Genomic DNA, 17550 nt, shown 5'->3' with positions numbered 1-17550 from the left:
CTACCTAGTCGGACTCCGCCCCTCTATTCCTTTACTGACAACTGACGGCGACCTCGAGCAATGGTCCTTGCGGCTCCTCCAGGAGCCCCCGCCCTGTGGTAGTGAGAGAACCAATTAGACTGGGGAAAAAAGAAGCAACGCCCTAGGTTTCACCCCGGTTTGACAGACGCAATTTAGGCCATCCCTGGGTCCCTCCGCCCCCTGTCTATTTCTGCTGGCGACGGACAAATCTTCTGCCCAATAGCGCGTCCTCTTTTTGTCGTTTGGTCCCGCCCCCATGGAAGCTGAACCAATAGGCAATCCAGGTCTCAGCGGGTGGTGGGGGTTGCACTGCAGTAATATGGCTCTTCCTTAGCCAGCGGCGGCGGCTGGAGGTGGGGTAGAACGGTCCTGCCTCTAGGTTGGTTGGTTTTTGGACTGCAGGGTCTCGGCGGGTCGTGACTCGGCGGTTGTGGCGGATGCCGGAGGAGCGTCTGTCCCGCCGCTTGGCGGCCCCTGGGTCAAGATGAACGCTTCAGCGTCGGTCGGGGGCCCACTCCCCCCGCCGCCCACGGGCCCGGCCGCCGCGCTGCCTCCAGGTTCTGCCGCGCGGGCCCTGCATGTGGAGCTGCCGTCTCAGCAGGTAACCCCGCGGGCTCGCGGCGCTCTGTAGGGGTCGGGAGGAGGCCCGTGAGGGATCTCCGTGGGCCGCGGGCTGACCCAGTGCCAGCCGGGAGACGGGGAGAATTGGCCGGGGAGAACTCCGAGGACTGAGGAGGGCTGTCCGGAGGTCTTGGGAGGGGAGGGATCCAGGGATGGCCGAATCTCTGGGGGGTCTTCAAGTCCCAGGAGACATCCCGTTACAGGAGATGGGTTGGGAAGAGACGGGAAGGGACCCACTGAAACTCCCCGGGCCCCGCCTCTCCCCCCGTAGGGAGCTGGGGATTCCCTGGCGCAGACCCTCCGCTTTATCCCTCTTGGGAAGGGACCCGGGGAAGCCCTGGTATCCCAGGAGAGATGGGGAAAGCGCTTTTTCATTTTTAACTCATTTACTTGCTGACAAATTGATTGGTGCTCTCTGCTGCGGGAGAAATGAGGTTTCCCGCATTTGTTTTTAATCTCTCCTTATTATGAAGTACTCCTATAAATTTCTCAAGAAAAATCCTTTGGGATTTCGGGTTTCCTTCCTATTCTCCGACCCCCCAAAGAAGGCACTTTAGCAATTTGAAGGGTGCTGCTACGTTCCTTCAAAAGAGTAACTGGAAGAAAGAACATTTAACGTACAGTACACATTCACGCCTTCCCTATCCTTTACCAAGGCGTGCAGAGCTTCTTGGATCCAATTTGGATCCGCTCTGTAAGCAGATAATAAAGAGAGAACACCGAGTTTGGGGACCTGACAAAACTCTTTGTATCACAGACTTATCTGTAGAGTACTTCTTTCCCCTGCCTTCTTGCTATCCCCCAGGAAGAGACTTTGCAGGAAGTTTGGCATTTAAGAGACTGAACGAAAGTACCTTTCATTTTCCCCCATCCACAAAGAGGACCTAAGAAAAATAGCCAGTTGTTAAGAGTCTACCGTGTTGGGTTTGTGCCAAGTGCTCAGCTGGCGGGGAGTTGATTCAACCTCCCAACTCTGGGAGGTGGCTATTTTTTATTAGTTCCATTTTGTAATTCTGGAGACAGAGGCTTAAATATGTAAAATCGCCTGCCCAAAGCTTTGCAATTAGTAATTGCTGAGGCCGGGTTTCAGAATCCAGCCTCAGACTGTAGTCCCTGCACGTGGTGGTTGTGCTGCAGACTTGAACAATCTTTTCTCCACTGTTTTCACGTGGAACAGAGTACTTTCCTCCACACCCCTCCTCCAACTTCCCATCACTGTCTTAGGAAAGAGTCAGACAGAAGAGAACAGAGGCTGGGGGCAGAGGGTGGACGGGAGATGGGCTGGATTTGAATACAGGAAAGTGTGGGTATGTGGAGGCTGCTAAAGGGCAAGAAAGGTGGAGATCCGAGCTACAGCGGTGGCCATGGAGCTGAGTTCTTTGCAGAAGCAAGGGCTTTTAGTGCGGTGGGAGAGAGGATTTAAGATACTGGGAGAGCATGGACCCTGGTTTTGTGGTGCTGTTGGGAAGGAAGTTTGTGGAGAATATGAATTTGAGGGTAGTGAAGTTTGGATTGTATTTACAAGGTTTCTAGGGGAGAGGGAGACTAGCCTCTGGAATGAGCATTAATGTGAATTTGTGTGTGTTTTGTGTGTATGTGTGTGTGTTGGTGGATTGTGAGAGTGGATACTGGGAGAGGCAGTGATGGGTGCAGAAATCCTGAAGGAGGAGCCAAGAGAGGTTTAGTTTGGGAGAGCTTTGGGAAACTGTGGGATTAGGAAAGAGAAAGCGTCATTTGTTTCATAGAGCCTGTTCTCTGATAACAGTTCCCAGTTTAACGTTGGGGGAAATAATCCAAACAAACTGCCCATGGAATAAATCCAACTGCATTTGTAAGCATTTGTCCAGTTTTGGGGTTTGTGCCAAGGGATATATAGTGGCTTAAGTGTATGGCTGAATGCTGTATGATCACTGAGTATGCTATTTACAGCTTTCTGGGGGTGTCATCCTTCTTGAATTCTTGGAAGGCAGCCTGTACAGCAAAAGCACTTTTACTTTTGCTCTTGACATTAATTTTGCTTTCTGAGTCAAAATGCTCAAGATTTTAGGATATAAATATATAACATTTAAAAAAGTAAACATTTTTGTTAAAGTGTTATCAGTATACAGTCAAGTGTACCAGTTATTAGTACACAGCATGATGAATTGTCACAAAACAAACAAAGTTATGTAAGTGCTACCCAGATTAAGAAATACAAAATTATTACCATCCCAGAAGTCCTCCTCACGTCCTCTCTCGTGTCTGCCTTTCTCTCCAAAGGAACTACTGTTCTGATGTATAAGAGAAAAGTTTTTGCCTATTCTTGAAACTGTGTATAAATGGAATCACACAAAAAGGTATTATTCTTTTGCCCAATATTGTTTGTGAGAGTCAGAGAATGTGTGTATATGTAAAAACATTTTTTAGTATTATTATTAACAATAATACTATGGCTTTTGCAGAATTTCAAAGCTTTAGATAAATTGGAAATCCAGTTAACTTTCTTTTAAATAACACTTTGAAAATTGTGTCATTTTAATAGATTACATGCTATTTGATAAGATGTCAGTATCTTTAAACATAAAAAAGATACTGTTGATTTAAGATTTTCACGATAAAATTGATTATTTCCAAGCATACATTCAGTGGTTTCTCCCCACTATCCCCAGCCTATTTCTAAGGCAGAGTTTTTCAACCTCAGTACTGTTGACATTTGGGTTGGTTGGTGGGTCTATAAAGTATTTTGTCACCTCCGTGGCCTCTACCCGAAATATACCAGCAGGACCATCTCAGGCCTGACAATCAAAAATTGTCTTTAGATGTTGTCAAATGTCTCATAGGGAGAAAAATTACTTCTGGTTGAAAACTACAGTTCTAGGATATATTTTTGTTTTAGGATAGAGAATATCCCAGGCTTCCCTTGTGGCTCAGCTGGTAAAGAATCCGCCTGCAATGCGGGAGACCTGGGTTTGATCCCTGGGTTGGGAAGATCCCCTGGAGAAGGGAAAGGCTACCCACTCCAGCATTCTGGCCTAGAGAATTCCATGGACTGTATAGTGCATGTGATCCCTGATGCTGGGAATGATTGAAGGCAGGAGGAGAAAGGGACAGCAGAGGATGAGATGGTTGGATGGCATCACCGATTCAATCAATGGTCATGAGTTTGAGTAAACTCCATGAGTTGGTGATGGACAGGGAGGCCTGGCATGCTGCAGTCCGTGGGGTCACAAAGAATCGGACACAACTGAGCAACTGAACTGAGAGTGTATCCCTTCTATTACTTACTGATTTATCTCATCTCAGTCTTCCTTAAGTACCATTGATTGTAGTGGCTGTATTGTTTAAAATATTAGTTTACTGTATATTAGTTCCCAAAGTATTGGACTCCCTGTACCCCCAATCTGCCTCCAGAAAAAAGACTTGTTTTGTTTTGGCTCAAAGAAAGCCCACAAAACTATAAGACCTAACTAATAATTTTTACTTTGATCCACTTTTCTTTAAAAAAAAAAAAAAAAAAAAATCTAGTTAACTCTGCAGAAATCCTGAACCTTTATATGTATGAGTACTAACTGCAGTGCATAATAGCTACTTAATTGTGTCAGATGGGACTGCTACTTAATTTTTCTTCTTTTGCTTCTTTATGATCTTACTTTACCTGTATTTAAGCATGAACTAGTCATGCATTTTGAAGACTTGTTTTTTCTTTTTAATTTTTGGTTGAGGTTTGTAATTTTCTAGTGAATATAAGCTCATCTGAAGAATAAATTCCTTCATACCTTAGGTTTAGGCATTTTGAAATAAAAATTTGTGTTTTGTTATAGAGGTATTTATAATGTCCTTGAAAGTTTGAGAGCGTTTCTTTCCTCCCCAAAGGCTTCCTCCTTTGGGTATAACCTAACTACATTCCTCAGATACTTAGAGCTGGGGAGGCTCTTTAGTGATTGTTTAGGGCTTCCCTGGTGGCTCAGATGGTAAAGAATCCGCCTGCAATGCAGAAGACCTGGGTTCGATCCCTGAGTTGGGATGATCCCCTGGGGGATCCCCTGAGGGAGGGCATGGCAGCCCACTCCAGTATTCTTGCCTGGAGAATCCCACGGACAGAAGAACCTGGTGGGCTGCAGTCCATGGGGTCACAAAGAGTTGGACACAACTGAGCGACTAAGCACATACATGTACATAGTAGTGACCACATACATAAACATTTTGCATATAGGTATAGTCTTAACCTAGTTTAATCCCTTCCATTAAAATAACTTTACAATTCATTATTACTTTTCTTAGTTGTCGTGGTCAGTATACCTTCATCTACCACATTTTTGTATAATAATGTTTAGTTATGTTTGTTTAGGGCCTTCCCAGGTGGCTCAGTCGGAGAAGGCAATGGCACCCCACTCCAGAACTCTTGCCTAGAAAATCCCATGGACGTAGGAGCCTGGTAGGCTGCAGTCCTTGGGGTCGCTAAGAGTCGGACACGACTGAGCGACTTCACTTTCACTCTTCACTTTCATGCATTGGAGAAGGAAATGGCAACCCACTCCAATGTTCTTGCCTTGAGAATCCCAGGGACGGGGGAGCCTGGTGGGCTGCCGTCTATGGGGTCACACAGAGTTGGACACGACTGAAGCGACTTAGCAGCAGCAGCAGCAGGTGGCTCAGTGGTAAAGAATCAGCCTTATAATGCAGGAGATGAGGTTTCGATCCCTGGGTCAGGAAGATCCCCTGGAGAAGGAAATGGCAACTCACTCCAGTCTTCTTGCCTGGAAAATCCTATGGACAAAGGAGCCTGGCAGATTAGAGTCCTTGGGATCTCAAAGAGTGGACTGAGCTACTAAGTGACTGGTGATGTTTGTTTAACCCCCATTAATAGATTTTTGATCTGTTTCCAGTTATTCTGTGTTACATTGTTGCAGTGAGTATCCATATACAGGTATCTTGGAAATCAGTTGAAGAATATGTATACACACACTTACACATATAAATATGCACATATATACCACTCATATAATACATACACACGTTTTTGTTATTTAGATTTGTGTTTCTTTAATTATTGATGTTTTAGTAGCTTCATTTATTGTATGCAAACACTACGCAAAGTTTTGTTGTTGTTCCCTGCTGAGTCATGTCCAGTTCTTTGTGACCCTGTGGACTGCATCATGCAAGGCTTCTGTGTCCTTCACTTTCTCCCGGACTTTGCTCAGACTCCTGTCTATTGAGTCAGTGATGCCATCCAACCATCTCATCCTCTGTTGCCCTCCTTCTCCGCCTGCCCTCAAAAAAGATTGAGGACAGGAGGAGAAGGGGACAATGAACTCATTTATCCTTAAACAACCCTATGAGTTTCCATGTTTTTTAAAAAAATTTTTACGTATTTATTTCTGGCTGTGCTGAGTCTTCATTGCTGCACCCAGGCCTTCTCTAGTTGCAGCAAGTGTGGGCTGCTCTCTAGTTGCAGTGCACAGACTTCTCATTGCGGTGGCTTCTCTCTTGTGGAGCATGGGCTCTAGGGTTCACAGGCTTCTTTGCGGCCCATGGGCTCAGTAGTTGTGGTGCATGGGCTTAGTTGCTCTGAGGCATGTGAAATCATCCTGGACCAGGTATCCAATCTGTGTCTCCTGCATTGGCAGGGGATTCTTAACTGATCAACCAGGGGAGTCTGAGTTTCAATATTTTTGAATAGATCTGTGTAGCATTTTCTTTTGCTACTTGCTTGTTTATGTCCCTGGCATTAATTTTTCTGATTACTTACTTGTGTTCTTTCATTCATTTGAAGAGCATTTTTTGGAAGGAAGTGGGGTATATTAGTGCTGTTATATATTATTATTAATGCTATTATATATCAGTGCTTCCTTGAATTTTTAAAAATAGATTTTCTTTTTTAGAACAATTTTAGATTTAGGGACAAATTGAGGATAGTACAGAAAGTTTCATACTGTATACCCATTTTCCTCTATTCTTAACATCTTTCATTAATATGATACATTTGTTACAATTGAAGAACCAGTATCGATATGTTATTATTAACTAAGGCCTTTATTTTATCAAATTTCTGTCATTTAAAAAATTGTATTGGGATTTCCCTGGCTGAAGGTACTTCTCTGGCAGTCCGTTGGTTACGACTTTGCCTTCCAAAGCAGGGTTCCATTCCTGGTTGCGGAGCTAAGACCCAACGTGACTCGAGACCAAGAAACCAAAATACATAACAAAGCAGTGTTGTAACAAATTCAATAAAAGCCTTTACAAATGGTCCACATCAGGACATAGTGGGGGAAGGAGAGGATGGGACGAAATGAGAGAGTAGCAGGGAACCATATACATTACCATATGCAAAATTAGATAGCCAGTGGAAATTTGCTGTATGACACAGGGAGCTCAAAGCTGGTGCCCTGTGACGACAGCCTAGAGGGGTAAGATGCGGGGAAGGTGGGAGGGAGGCACAAGAGGGAGGGGACACATGTATACCTATGACTGGTTCATGTGGGTATATGGCAGAAACCCACACAATATTGTAAAGCAATTATCCTCCAATTAAAAATAAATAAAATTTATAATAAGAAAGTGGTCCACATAAAAATGATCCCAAAAGGAAATTGTTGTAAGATATACATGATTTTTCTGTTGTAATCATTTTTAAGTGTAATCCAGTGGCATTAAGTACATCCTCAATGTTGTGCAAACATCACTACTATCCATTTCTGGAATTTTTCATCATCTCAGACAGAAACTGTACTCTTTAAACAACTCCCCATTCTTCCTTCCCCCAGCTCCTGGTAAGCTCTGTTCCACTTTCTGTCTCTATGAATTTGCTTATTCTACGTTCTTCATATAAGGGAATTATACAATATTTGCTTTTTTATTTCATTCAGCATAATGTTTTCAACATTCATCCATGTTGTAGCATGTGACAGAATTAGGCTGACTAGTGTTCCTTTGTGTTTAAATACTACATTTTGTTTACCCATTCATCTGTTGATGGATCTTTAGTGTTTACCTAATCTGTGGAAAATTCTGAAAGAGATGGGAATACCAGATCATCTGACCTGCCTCTTGAGAAACCTATATGCAGGTCAGGAAGCAACAGTTAGAACTGGACATGGAACAACAGACTGGTTCCAAATAGGAAAAGGAGTACGTCAAGGCTGTATATTGTCACCCTGCTTATTTAACTTATATGCAGAGTACATCATGAGACACGCTGGGCTGGAAGAAGCACAAGCTGGAATCAAGTTTGCCGGGAGAAATATCAATAACCTCAGATATGCAGATGACACCACCCTTATGGCAGAAAGTGAAGAGGAACTCAAAAGCCTCTTGATGAAAGTGAAAGAGGAGAGTGAAAAAGTTGGCTTAAAGCTCACCATTCAGAAGACAAAGATCATGGCATCCGGTCTTATCACTTCCTGGGAAATAGATGGGGAAACAGTGGAAACAGTGTCAGACTTTATTTTTTGGGGCTCCAAATCACTGCAGATGGTGACTGCAGCCATGAAATTAAAAGACGCTTACTCCTTGGAAGGAAAGTTATGACCAACCTCAACAGCATATTAAAAAACATTACTTTGCCAACAAAGGTCGATCTAGTCAAGGCTATGGTTTTTCCTGTGGTCATGTATGGATGTGAGAGTTGGACTGTGAAGAAAGCTGAACGCCGAAGAATTGATGCTTTTGAACTGTGGTGTTGGAGAAGACTCTTGAGAGTCCCTTGGACTGCAAGGAGATCCAACCAGTCCATTCTGAAGGAGATCAGCCCTGGGATTTCTTTGGAAGGAATGATGCTAAAGCTGAAACTCCAGTACTTGGGTCACCTCATGTGAAGAGTTGACTCATTGGAAAAGACTCTGATGCTGGGAGGGACTGGGAGCAGGAGGAGAAGGGGACGACAGAGGATGAGATGGCTGGATGGGATCACTGACTGGATGGACGTGAATTTGAGTGAACTCTGGGAGTTGGTGATGGACAGGGAGGCCTGGCGTGCTGCGATTCATGGGGTCGCAAAGAGTCGGACACGACTGAGCAACTGAACTGAACTGAATACACTTTTTCAAGATCTCGTCGTGCACACCACATTGTATTTAGTCTCCCCTTGGCTGTAACAGTTCCTCAGACTTCTTTTTGATGACCTTGATAGTTTTGAGTACTTCTGAGGTATTTTGTAGGATGCCTTTCTATGGGAATTTGGTGTTTTGTTTTTTTTTTTCCTCATGATTAGATTGGGGAGATAGCCTGGATAGGTAAAGTGCCATTTTCATCTTATTGTATCAAGTGTACATACTATTAACATGACTTATCCCTATTGATGTTAACCTTTGTCATCACCATTGAGGCTGTTTTTTGTCAGGTTTCTCCGCTGTGAGATTACTCTTTCCCACTGGTTCCTCCATGCTGTCCTCTTTGGGAGGAAGTCACTGTATCCAGTCCACACTTTAGGAGTGGGAATTGATGCTCCCCGTCCTTGAGGGCAAAGTATCTACATAAATTATTTGGAATTCTTCTGCATGGGAGAGTCCTACCACTACCCACTTCCTTTTACAGATGAGGAAGCTAAAGTCTGGGTAGCTTTCTCAGAGTCACACAGGATGTCACCACAGGGACTTCAGGTTAGGTCTTTGATTCCCACTTACCATAGATACCTATTCTTTGCAGGGTTCTGGTTAAAAACAGAGGCTTGAAGTTATCTCAAGGTTTGAGATAATCATGCTTTTTATTTTATTTCCCACAGCATCTGTACATAGCACTGTGCTGATTACATAATAGGAGCTCAGTATACTTTTTATTTTAAAATTTTATTTGTATATGAATCATCCCTTTGAAGAATTTAACAGCCCTAAAGAAAGGAAGGAAATTGGATTGAAATACATACAAGAAAAAATGCTGGAAGCACAAGATTTTGCTAAAAGCAAAAATGCTAGAAGCTTAATTTAGCTGTGTGTGATATATTTATTTTCCCTTGATGTTTCTGTTTGTTAGATATCTTTTGTCTGTCTGATTTAATCATCTTCTTATTATGTGTTCAAAAGATCTGTTTCCTTTACAAGGCCACTGAAGGCAGAGAGAAAACTGTATCTTACTGGGAACATATGCCCTGTGCAATGTTATGTATTTTTATTCCTTCCACAAATATTTGTTGAGCTCCTTCCTCGTGACTCAGAAATAAGTATATAGTTGTGTTATATAGCTGTATAAGAAAATGATGGCAATTTTTGAGCTGCTTTGCTTTTTGTAAACAAAACTGTGAGGAAGCTTCAGAAACAAAATACCAGCATCCCCAAATCATTATTTTTATATGATAAAATGCCATTAGGATTTTAAGGTTTTAATTTTTTTTTTTTTTTTGATGAAAATGTTTAATTTTCCTTTGAAAAGAAAAGCTGTGTTCTTATTCAGTGTTAACTTTAAAATTTATCTACTGGGTCACAATTCTTAGCTTTGTGGCAGAAAATTCAGAAGTGAAACTGACTGGAAATAGAGCAAGAGCAGAATTGAAACTAGTAAGCTGGGCCTGAATGAGTAATAAAATTAAGAAAAAAATTAGGTTTTCATAGTTTCCAAATGTATATTTTTGATAATATGTGTATTTTCATTAGTAGACATATCACTACTGGAGGAAAAAGAAATAGTTGTCATTTTTAATGTGCTCTAAGGAGTGCAGGTACAAACTAGGGGTGATTTAGAGAAACAAGACAGATCTATGTTAAGAGAGGGGTTGAAACAGTTTAGGCTTTATATCTTTAGGTTTAATGGCATCAGTAATGTCTCCGTGAAAGTTTTTTTAAATGTCTTGTATTTTAGGAGTTGGGTTCTTAGATTATATTTGTAGGGGAGCACATGGAGAAGGGAAACTTGACATTGGGATTTTTTTCAAAAACATATTTGTATTATACCTTTTTGGTTTAATATTACCTGACCTTGTTTTCTGGCTTCCCTGGTGGCTCAGCAGTAAAGAATCTGCCTGCAATGCAGGAGCTGTGGGTTTGAGCCCTGATTGGGGAAGATCCTCTGGAGGAGGAAATGGCAACTCACGCCAGTGTTCTTGCCTGGGAAGTCCCATAGACAGGGGAGCCTGGTGGGCTATACATCCATGGGGACGGTTGGACACAATTTAGCATCTAAGCAACAACTACCTTGTTTTCCATCTTATTTTAAAATCAAAGCATGAATTTTGAATCGTAGAATTTTATAGATGCAAAATCTGAAGCCCTCAGAGGTGAACTATTCCCCTGGCCAGAGATTTGGTCCCTCCACTTGTTTCCATCCTAAAGGAGTCAGTAAAGAGTATTAATTTAACAACTATGATTTGAGTGCCCTGCTCTTCCTGTTAGTGGCAGAGACCTGACCAGATCCTGTAACTCCCATGAACAGTTTCACTCTGCTTGGCTTGGTGTTTTGAGAATTTGTTTCTTAAACTTGTCTCTGGGCTTTGACACATTATTCCTACAACTTTGGGAATTTTAGGCTAGAGGTAAAATGTGGGAAAGACTGTATTTTAAACTTACTTCGCTTCGCAGGCTGCGGTCTCAGGCTGCATCCTCTTGTCCCCTTTTGTAGTGTGTATTAGTGAAACTTTGGAATGTCCCTCTGTAATTTGAGTGATCACTCTTCCTGTTTGTCCCTTGGTACTTACCATGCTTATCCTTTTTTGAATATCTCACTTAAGAAGTCTTGATTCTTTACCTCTTCAAGTTTCTAAAACAGCAGTCATCTGTTAATCATGGGTTTTCTGTTGTCAGAAATTTTATTTGTGCCAACTGCCGTAGACGTCATTGACTAGTTATCAAAAACTGGAGTCAAGTGCATTTATTGGTTGAGAAGCTGAGAAAGCTGAGCATTAGAACCCAGTACTGATGAATCTGTTTGTTGATCCATTGGCTCTTTTCCCCACCATGGTTGTTACAATATCTTACCAGGTGCCCTCAGATGTTTTTGAAAATAATAGGGAAAACAAGGAAATTGAAGGTGGTGGCTACCTTTGGCTTTTTTCAGTAGCTTCCTGGGTAAGAAGAAAGAGAAGATAAAAATGAGTGAGAATGGAAATCAGACTTTTGTAGTATGTTTTTTTTCTGGAAAAACTTGGTCCTCTTTTAACATGATTGTATTTTTTTAACTAAGGGCTTTACTGGATTACAAGTAATTCATGTGTCCATGTTAGCCTATGTCAAAAGTAAATAGTTGCAAGTCCAGAAGTGGAAGAAATTAATTGAGTAATCTGTTTTTTCAACAGATATTTATAAAGTAGCTCCTTTGATTTATGTTAAATATGGGATTAGCAATTTATATGTCTTGTTTCCTTCAATCTAATTATGTCTTTCAGAGGATCTGAAATTTTACCTGTCATAATTCCAGTCTCTTTTTGTATAAGAGCTAATACAGGAAAACTAAACTTAAAAAAAAATACAACATGAAAATAATTTAGGAGTATGAAAAAGCTGTGTTTTAAAATTTTGCCCACCTTAACGAATAACGTCATTGAGAAAACTGGCAGGGCTTTCATCCACTAAAATGTTACTATCAGGGTATATATGAGAAGCAACAACATGAGGAAGACTGTCTAATTTTTCATTTTGAAAATAGATCACAAAGCAACCTAGGCAGGTAAGCTGTGGGGTGCTCATTTAAGGCCTAAGATATTTGACAGGACTGTACTCAGTATGGATTAGAGTTGGTCCCATCATGTATATGATGTAGGTATTTCAGGTTTGTTTTCATGAATGGAGTTTATCCTACATGGAAGGTATTTAAGTAATAAAATTGTCCTGTTAATAACAGTTGTCCTGGTGCTCTGGAGTGACTGGTTTACATGTAATATTCATGTATTTCTACTGGAAGAAATCAATCTAAGTATTAAATGGGGACACTAGAATTGCAGAATTTCTTAATTGTACATTAACTGCATTTTTTCACAAATTTGGATATTTTGAAACTACCTGAAAATTACTAAAAATTACTACTCACTATTCTTACCTTGTGTTTTCAAGAAAAGGTTACTTTATCAATACCGTCTTTAATAAACTAGTAAAATATACAGTGTATTTTAGATACTATATCAAAAATAAATAAGTTGGTACTTAGAAGTAAACATAAAATCTATTACAAAATGGAAAATTTTAATTAGATGTTAAATCTCTGCTGTGTACCAAATACTGCATTAGACTCTGGTGTACTTCTTTCTCCAACTTCTCTTATTGTTGGAGTACCAGAATGTCTCTGAATATGATTTTACAAATTCTCAAAAGCACATAATTATTTCCTTAATATGGTATGATAGAAAGACTTGTAAGGCTGGTTCTGAGTATAACTAAGGTGTCTTTGGGAAAAGCATATGTTCTGGTCTTTGGTTCTTGACTTCACAGTGAGAAGGTTGGGTTATCTGTATATCTACACATCTTGAACCTCTGTGTGCCTCCATTTCCTCGCTTGTCAGTTGCTTTCCTTTTTGTCCCTATCATTTTCATTCCACAAATATTGTGCTCACCTCTGTTCTACACTGTCATTTGTTTAACAGATTTTTTTTTTTTTTAGTTTCTACCGTGTGTACCACAGTAGTGAAGAATATTGTTTTCTAGAGCCAGATGCTTGGATTCAAATACTGACTCAGATCCTTCCTAGTTGGCAGTGTGGAAGTTACTTACTCTCCCTATGCCTCTGGGAGGCTCAGATCAAAAGGGCAGAATAATACCTATCCTGTAGGGTTGTTGAAAGAATTATGTGGGTCATAAGTTTGCCTGCAAAGGTGCTTGGTATGTAGTAACTGCTCAGTGCTCAAGAAATGTTAGCTGTTACTGTCTCTGCTACTACTACTGCTGTTTGTCAGGCTCTGAGGATACAGGATAAATAAGGCACTGTCTTTGTCCTGGAGGGATTTGTAATCTGATGGTTAAGGCAACTATATCAGCAGACCATTTTAGTGTAATGTAAGAGATGGTTTGAATTAAGTGCTGAGGTGGAAGAGAGTAGGAAAAGGAGTCAAGCGGAGACACCAGCTTGAGCAGAAAGGTAAGTAGGTGTAGAAGGGAATGGCAGATAAATTGCACAAGGCTGGAGTTTAAGGCTCTTGAAGGAGAATGGTGGAAACAAGCTGGAGAGGTGTAGTTTGGGATCAGATTATAAGGGGCCATGTATGCCCTGCTTTGAAATTTGGACATTGTCCTCAAGGTAGAGGGGAGGACTTTTTTTTAATAGACTTTAGTTTTTAGAGCAACTTCAGGTTCACAGCAAAATTGAGCAGAAGTTACAGAGATTTTCCAAATACTTTCTGCCCCTGCATTTACATTTTTGTTTTTAGCTGCTAAATTGTGTCTGACTGTTTTGTGACTTCATAGCTGTAGCCCGCCAGGGTCCTCTGTCTTTGAGATTTCCCAGGCAAGAATACTGGAATGGGTTGCCATTTCCTTCTCCACGGGGATCTTCCCGACCAAGGGATGGAACCCCGGTCTCCATCATTGCAGGCGGTTTCTTTACCACTGAGCCACCTGGGAAGGCGTAGCCTCCCCTGTTAGCAACTTCTTCCACTGCAGTTATACATTTCTCACACATCATCAGTGTAGTTCATTGTTTACGCTAGGGTTTACCTGCACCCTTATGGCAGAAAGTGAAGAAGAACTAAAGGACCTTTTGATAAAAGTGAAAGAGGAGAGTGAAAAAGTTGGCTTAAAGCTCAACATTGAGAAAACTAAGATCATGGCATCCGGTCCCATCACTTCATGGCAAATAGATGGGGAAACAATGGAAACAGTGTCAGACTTTATTTTGGGGGGCTCCAAAAGCACTGCAGATGGTGACTGCAGCCATGAAATGAAAAGACTCTTGCTCCTTGGAAGAAAGCTATAACCAACCTAGACAGCATATTAAAAAGCAGAGACATCACTTTATCAACAAAGATCCATCTAATCAAGGCTATGGTTTTTCCAGTAGTCATGTATGGATGTGAGAGTTGGACTCTAAAGAAAGCTGAGTGCGGAAGAATTGATGCTTTTGAATGTGGTGTTGGAGAAGACTCTTGAGAGTCCATTGGACTGCAAGGAGATCCAACCAGTCCATCCTAAAGGAGATCAGTCCTGGGTGTTCATTGGAGGGACTGATGTTGAAGCTGAAACTCCAATACTTTGGCCACCTGATGCAAAGAGCTGACTCATTGGAAAAGACCCGGATGCTGGGAAAGATTGAGGGCAGGAGGAGAAGGGGACGACAGAAGATGAGATGGTTGGATGGCATCACTGACTCAATGGACATGAGTTTGGGTGTACTCCGGCAGTTGGTGATGGACAGGGAGGCCTGGCGTGCTGCGGTTCATGGGGTCACAAAGAGTTGGACACAACTGAGTGGCTGAACTGAATTACCTTTGGTATTGTACATTCTTGGTTTTGACCATACATATAATAATATGTGTTCACCAGTGTAGTGTGATGCAGAGTAGTTTCACTACCTGAAAAATCCTTTGCACTATACCTACACCTCCCGGTCTTTTAACCCTTGGCAACCACTGATTCTTTTACTGTCTTCTAAGTCTTACCTGTTCCACAAAGTCATAGCTGGAATCATACAGCTCCTCTGAGTAAATATCAAGGAGCACAATGCCTGCGATGTATGTTAAGAGCATTTTATGTTACAAGTTTAATTTCATAAGAAGCTGCCAAACTGACTTCCAAAATGACTGTATCAGTTCACATTCCCACTAGCAGTGAATGAAAATTGTTCCACATCCTTGTCAGCATTTGGTGGTGTCAGTTTTCTGGGTTTTGGCTTTTTTAATAGGTGTGTAGTGGTATCATGTCGGAGAAGGCAATGGCACCCCACTCCAGTACACTTGCCTGGAAAATCCCATGGATGGAGGAGCCTGGTAGGCTGCAGTCCATGGGGTCGCTAAGAGTCAGATACGACTGAGCGACTTTACTTTCACTTTTCACTTTCACGCATTGGAGAAGGAAATGGCAACCCACTCCAGTGTTCTTGCCTGGAGAATCCCAGGGACGGGGGAGCCTGGCGGGCTGCCGTCTATGGGATCGCACAGAGTCAGACGCGACTGAAGTGACTTAGCAGCAGCAGCGGTATCATGTTGTTATAGTTTGCATTTCCCTAGTGAAAAATGATGTGGAACCTCTTTTCATATGTTTATTTGCTGCTTATGTATCTTATTTGGTGAGGTGTCTGTTAAGGTCTTTGGCCCATTTTTCATTCAGGTTGTTTTTGTTTTTTTATTGTTGAGTTTATGAGTCTTTGTATATTTTGGGTAACAGTCCTTTGTCAGATGTGTCTTTTGCATATATTTTCCTCTGTGGCTTGCTTTCTCATTCTTCTGACATTGTTTTTCAGAGAACAGAAGTTTTAAATTTTAATGAAGTCCAATTTATCAATTATTTTTTTCATGGAGAGAGTGTTTGGTGTTGTATCTGAAAAGTAGTTGCCATTCCCAAGGTCACCTAGATTTCTTCTATGTTATCTGCTCTGAATTATAGTTTTGCATTTTTACCTTTAAGTGTATGGTCCATTTTGAGTTGGTTTCTGTAAAAGGTGTAAGGTTTGGTCTAGATTCTTTTTTTTTTTTTTTGGCATGAAATCCAGTTATTTCAGCACCATTTGTTGAAAAGACCATCTTTGCTCTGTTGTATGGGCTTTGCTCCTTTGTCAAAGATCAGATAACTATACTTATGTGGTCTCTTTCTGAGCTCTGTATTCTGCTCCTTTGATTTACTTGTTTATTTAGTTTGTCAGTGTTCACAAAAAATATCTCACTGGAGTTTTAATAGGGATTGCATTGAATCTATAGATCAAATTGGAAAGAATTGACATCTTGACAATATTTCATCTTCCTATCCATGAATATATGGTGTTTCTCCATGTATTTAGTTGTTCTTTGCTATCGTTCGTTAGAGTTGTATAGTTTTCCTGTAGATCTTTTTCTTGTTTTGTTAGATTTATACCCAGGTATTTCATGTGGGGCTTCCCTGGTGGCTCAGCTGGTAAAGAATCTGCCTGCAATGTGGGAGACCTGGGTTCGATTCCTGGGTTGGGAAGATCCCCTGGAGAAGGGAAAGGCTACCTACTCCAATATTCTGGCCAGGAGATTTCCGTGGACTCTGTAGTTCATGGGGTCGCAAACAGTCAGACACGACTGAGCAACTTTCACCGATGTAACTGATTTCACTTTGCAGGGACATTAATGTAAATGATATTATGATTCTAAATGCAAATTCTACTTGTTTGTTGCTGGTATATCCAGGAGTTTTTGGTTGATTTTCTTAGATTTTCTACATAAATGATAATATCATCTGTTGAACAAAGACAGTTTTATTTCTTCCTTCTCAATCTCTATACCTTTTATACCTTTTCTGGTTTTACTGCTAGTACAAGCTAGTCCTTTTTTCTTTGCTTTTTTAAACTTTTTGTTTAGAGAGAATTACAAGCTTATAGAAAAATTGCAAAAGCAAAACTTACACAAGAACACCTTTATACCCTTTACCCAGAGTTATCTATTGTTAACATTCCATTTGCTTTATCATTTGCAAGCTCTCTCTTCCTAGGTGTATACAGATATAGATGAGGTTTTTTCATGTGTGAATCATTTGAAGTTACATACTTTATGACCTTAAATACTTTAGTATATATTTCTTAGAATAGGTATGTTCTCTTTTATATCCAAAGTATAGTTTTTAGTTTCAGTAAATTAACATTGATATAATGCTTTTTATCTAATCTGTGGTTCATATTCTGTCAGTTGATCCCATAATGTCCTTAATAGAAAATTTCATTCACCAGTTCCTTCTCCAGTCTAGAGTCAGATATTCCATTTAGTTGTTTCATCTCTTCTTTGAGGTAGAACATTTCTACAACTTTTCTTTGTCTCTTTTTAGTGTCAATGTCATAATACAGATAGACTGCTTCCTCCCTTTTTAAAGTAGACTATTTGTTTTCTGTGTATCTGGTATTTCCTCATGG

At 40.9% G+C, this 17550-nt stretch overlaps 1 protein-coding gene across 2 annotated transcripts in view; it reads left to right on the top strand.

Annotated features, from left to right (window-relative positions):
* The first annotated feature begins 309 nt into the window (after positions 1-309).
* UVRAG (UV radiation resistance associated) overlaps positions 310-17550 on the top strand; it is a 329275-nt gene continuing 312034 nt past the window's right edge. Inside the window, exon 1 of one of the 2 annotated variants that reach the window (XM_027562853.1) lies at positions 310-622. In XM_027562853.1, the coding sequence (XP_027418654.1) occupies positions 506-622 (117 nt within the window). In that variant the 5' untranslated portion in view covers positions 310-505. The remainder of the gene's footprint in view (positions 623-17550) is intronic. The other variant, XM_027562854.1, reaches the window with a different exon arrangement.

The sequence above is a fragment of the Bos indicus x Bos taurus genome, chromosome 15 (assembly GCF_003369695.1).
Source record: "Bos indicus x Bos taurus breed Angus x Brahman F1 hybrid chromosome 15, Bos_hybrid_MaternalHap_v2.0, whole genome shotgun sequence".
Taxonomy (NCBI): Eukaryota; Metazoa; Chordata; class Mammalia; order Artiodactyla; family Bovidae; genus Bos; species Bos indicus x Bos taurus.
Note: the sequence above shows the minus strand (reverse complement) of the source record. Positions and strands in the feature narration are given on the sequence as shown.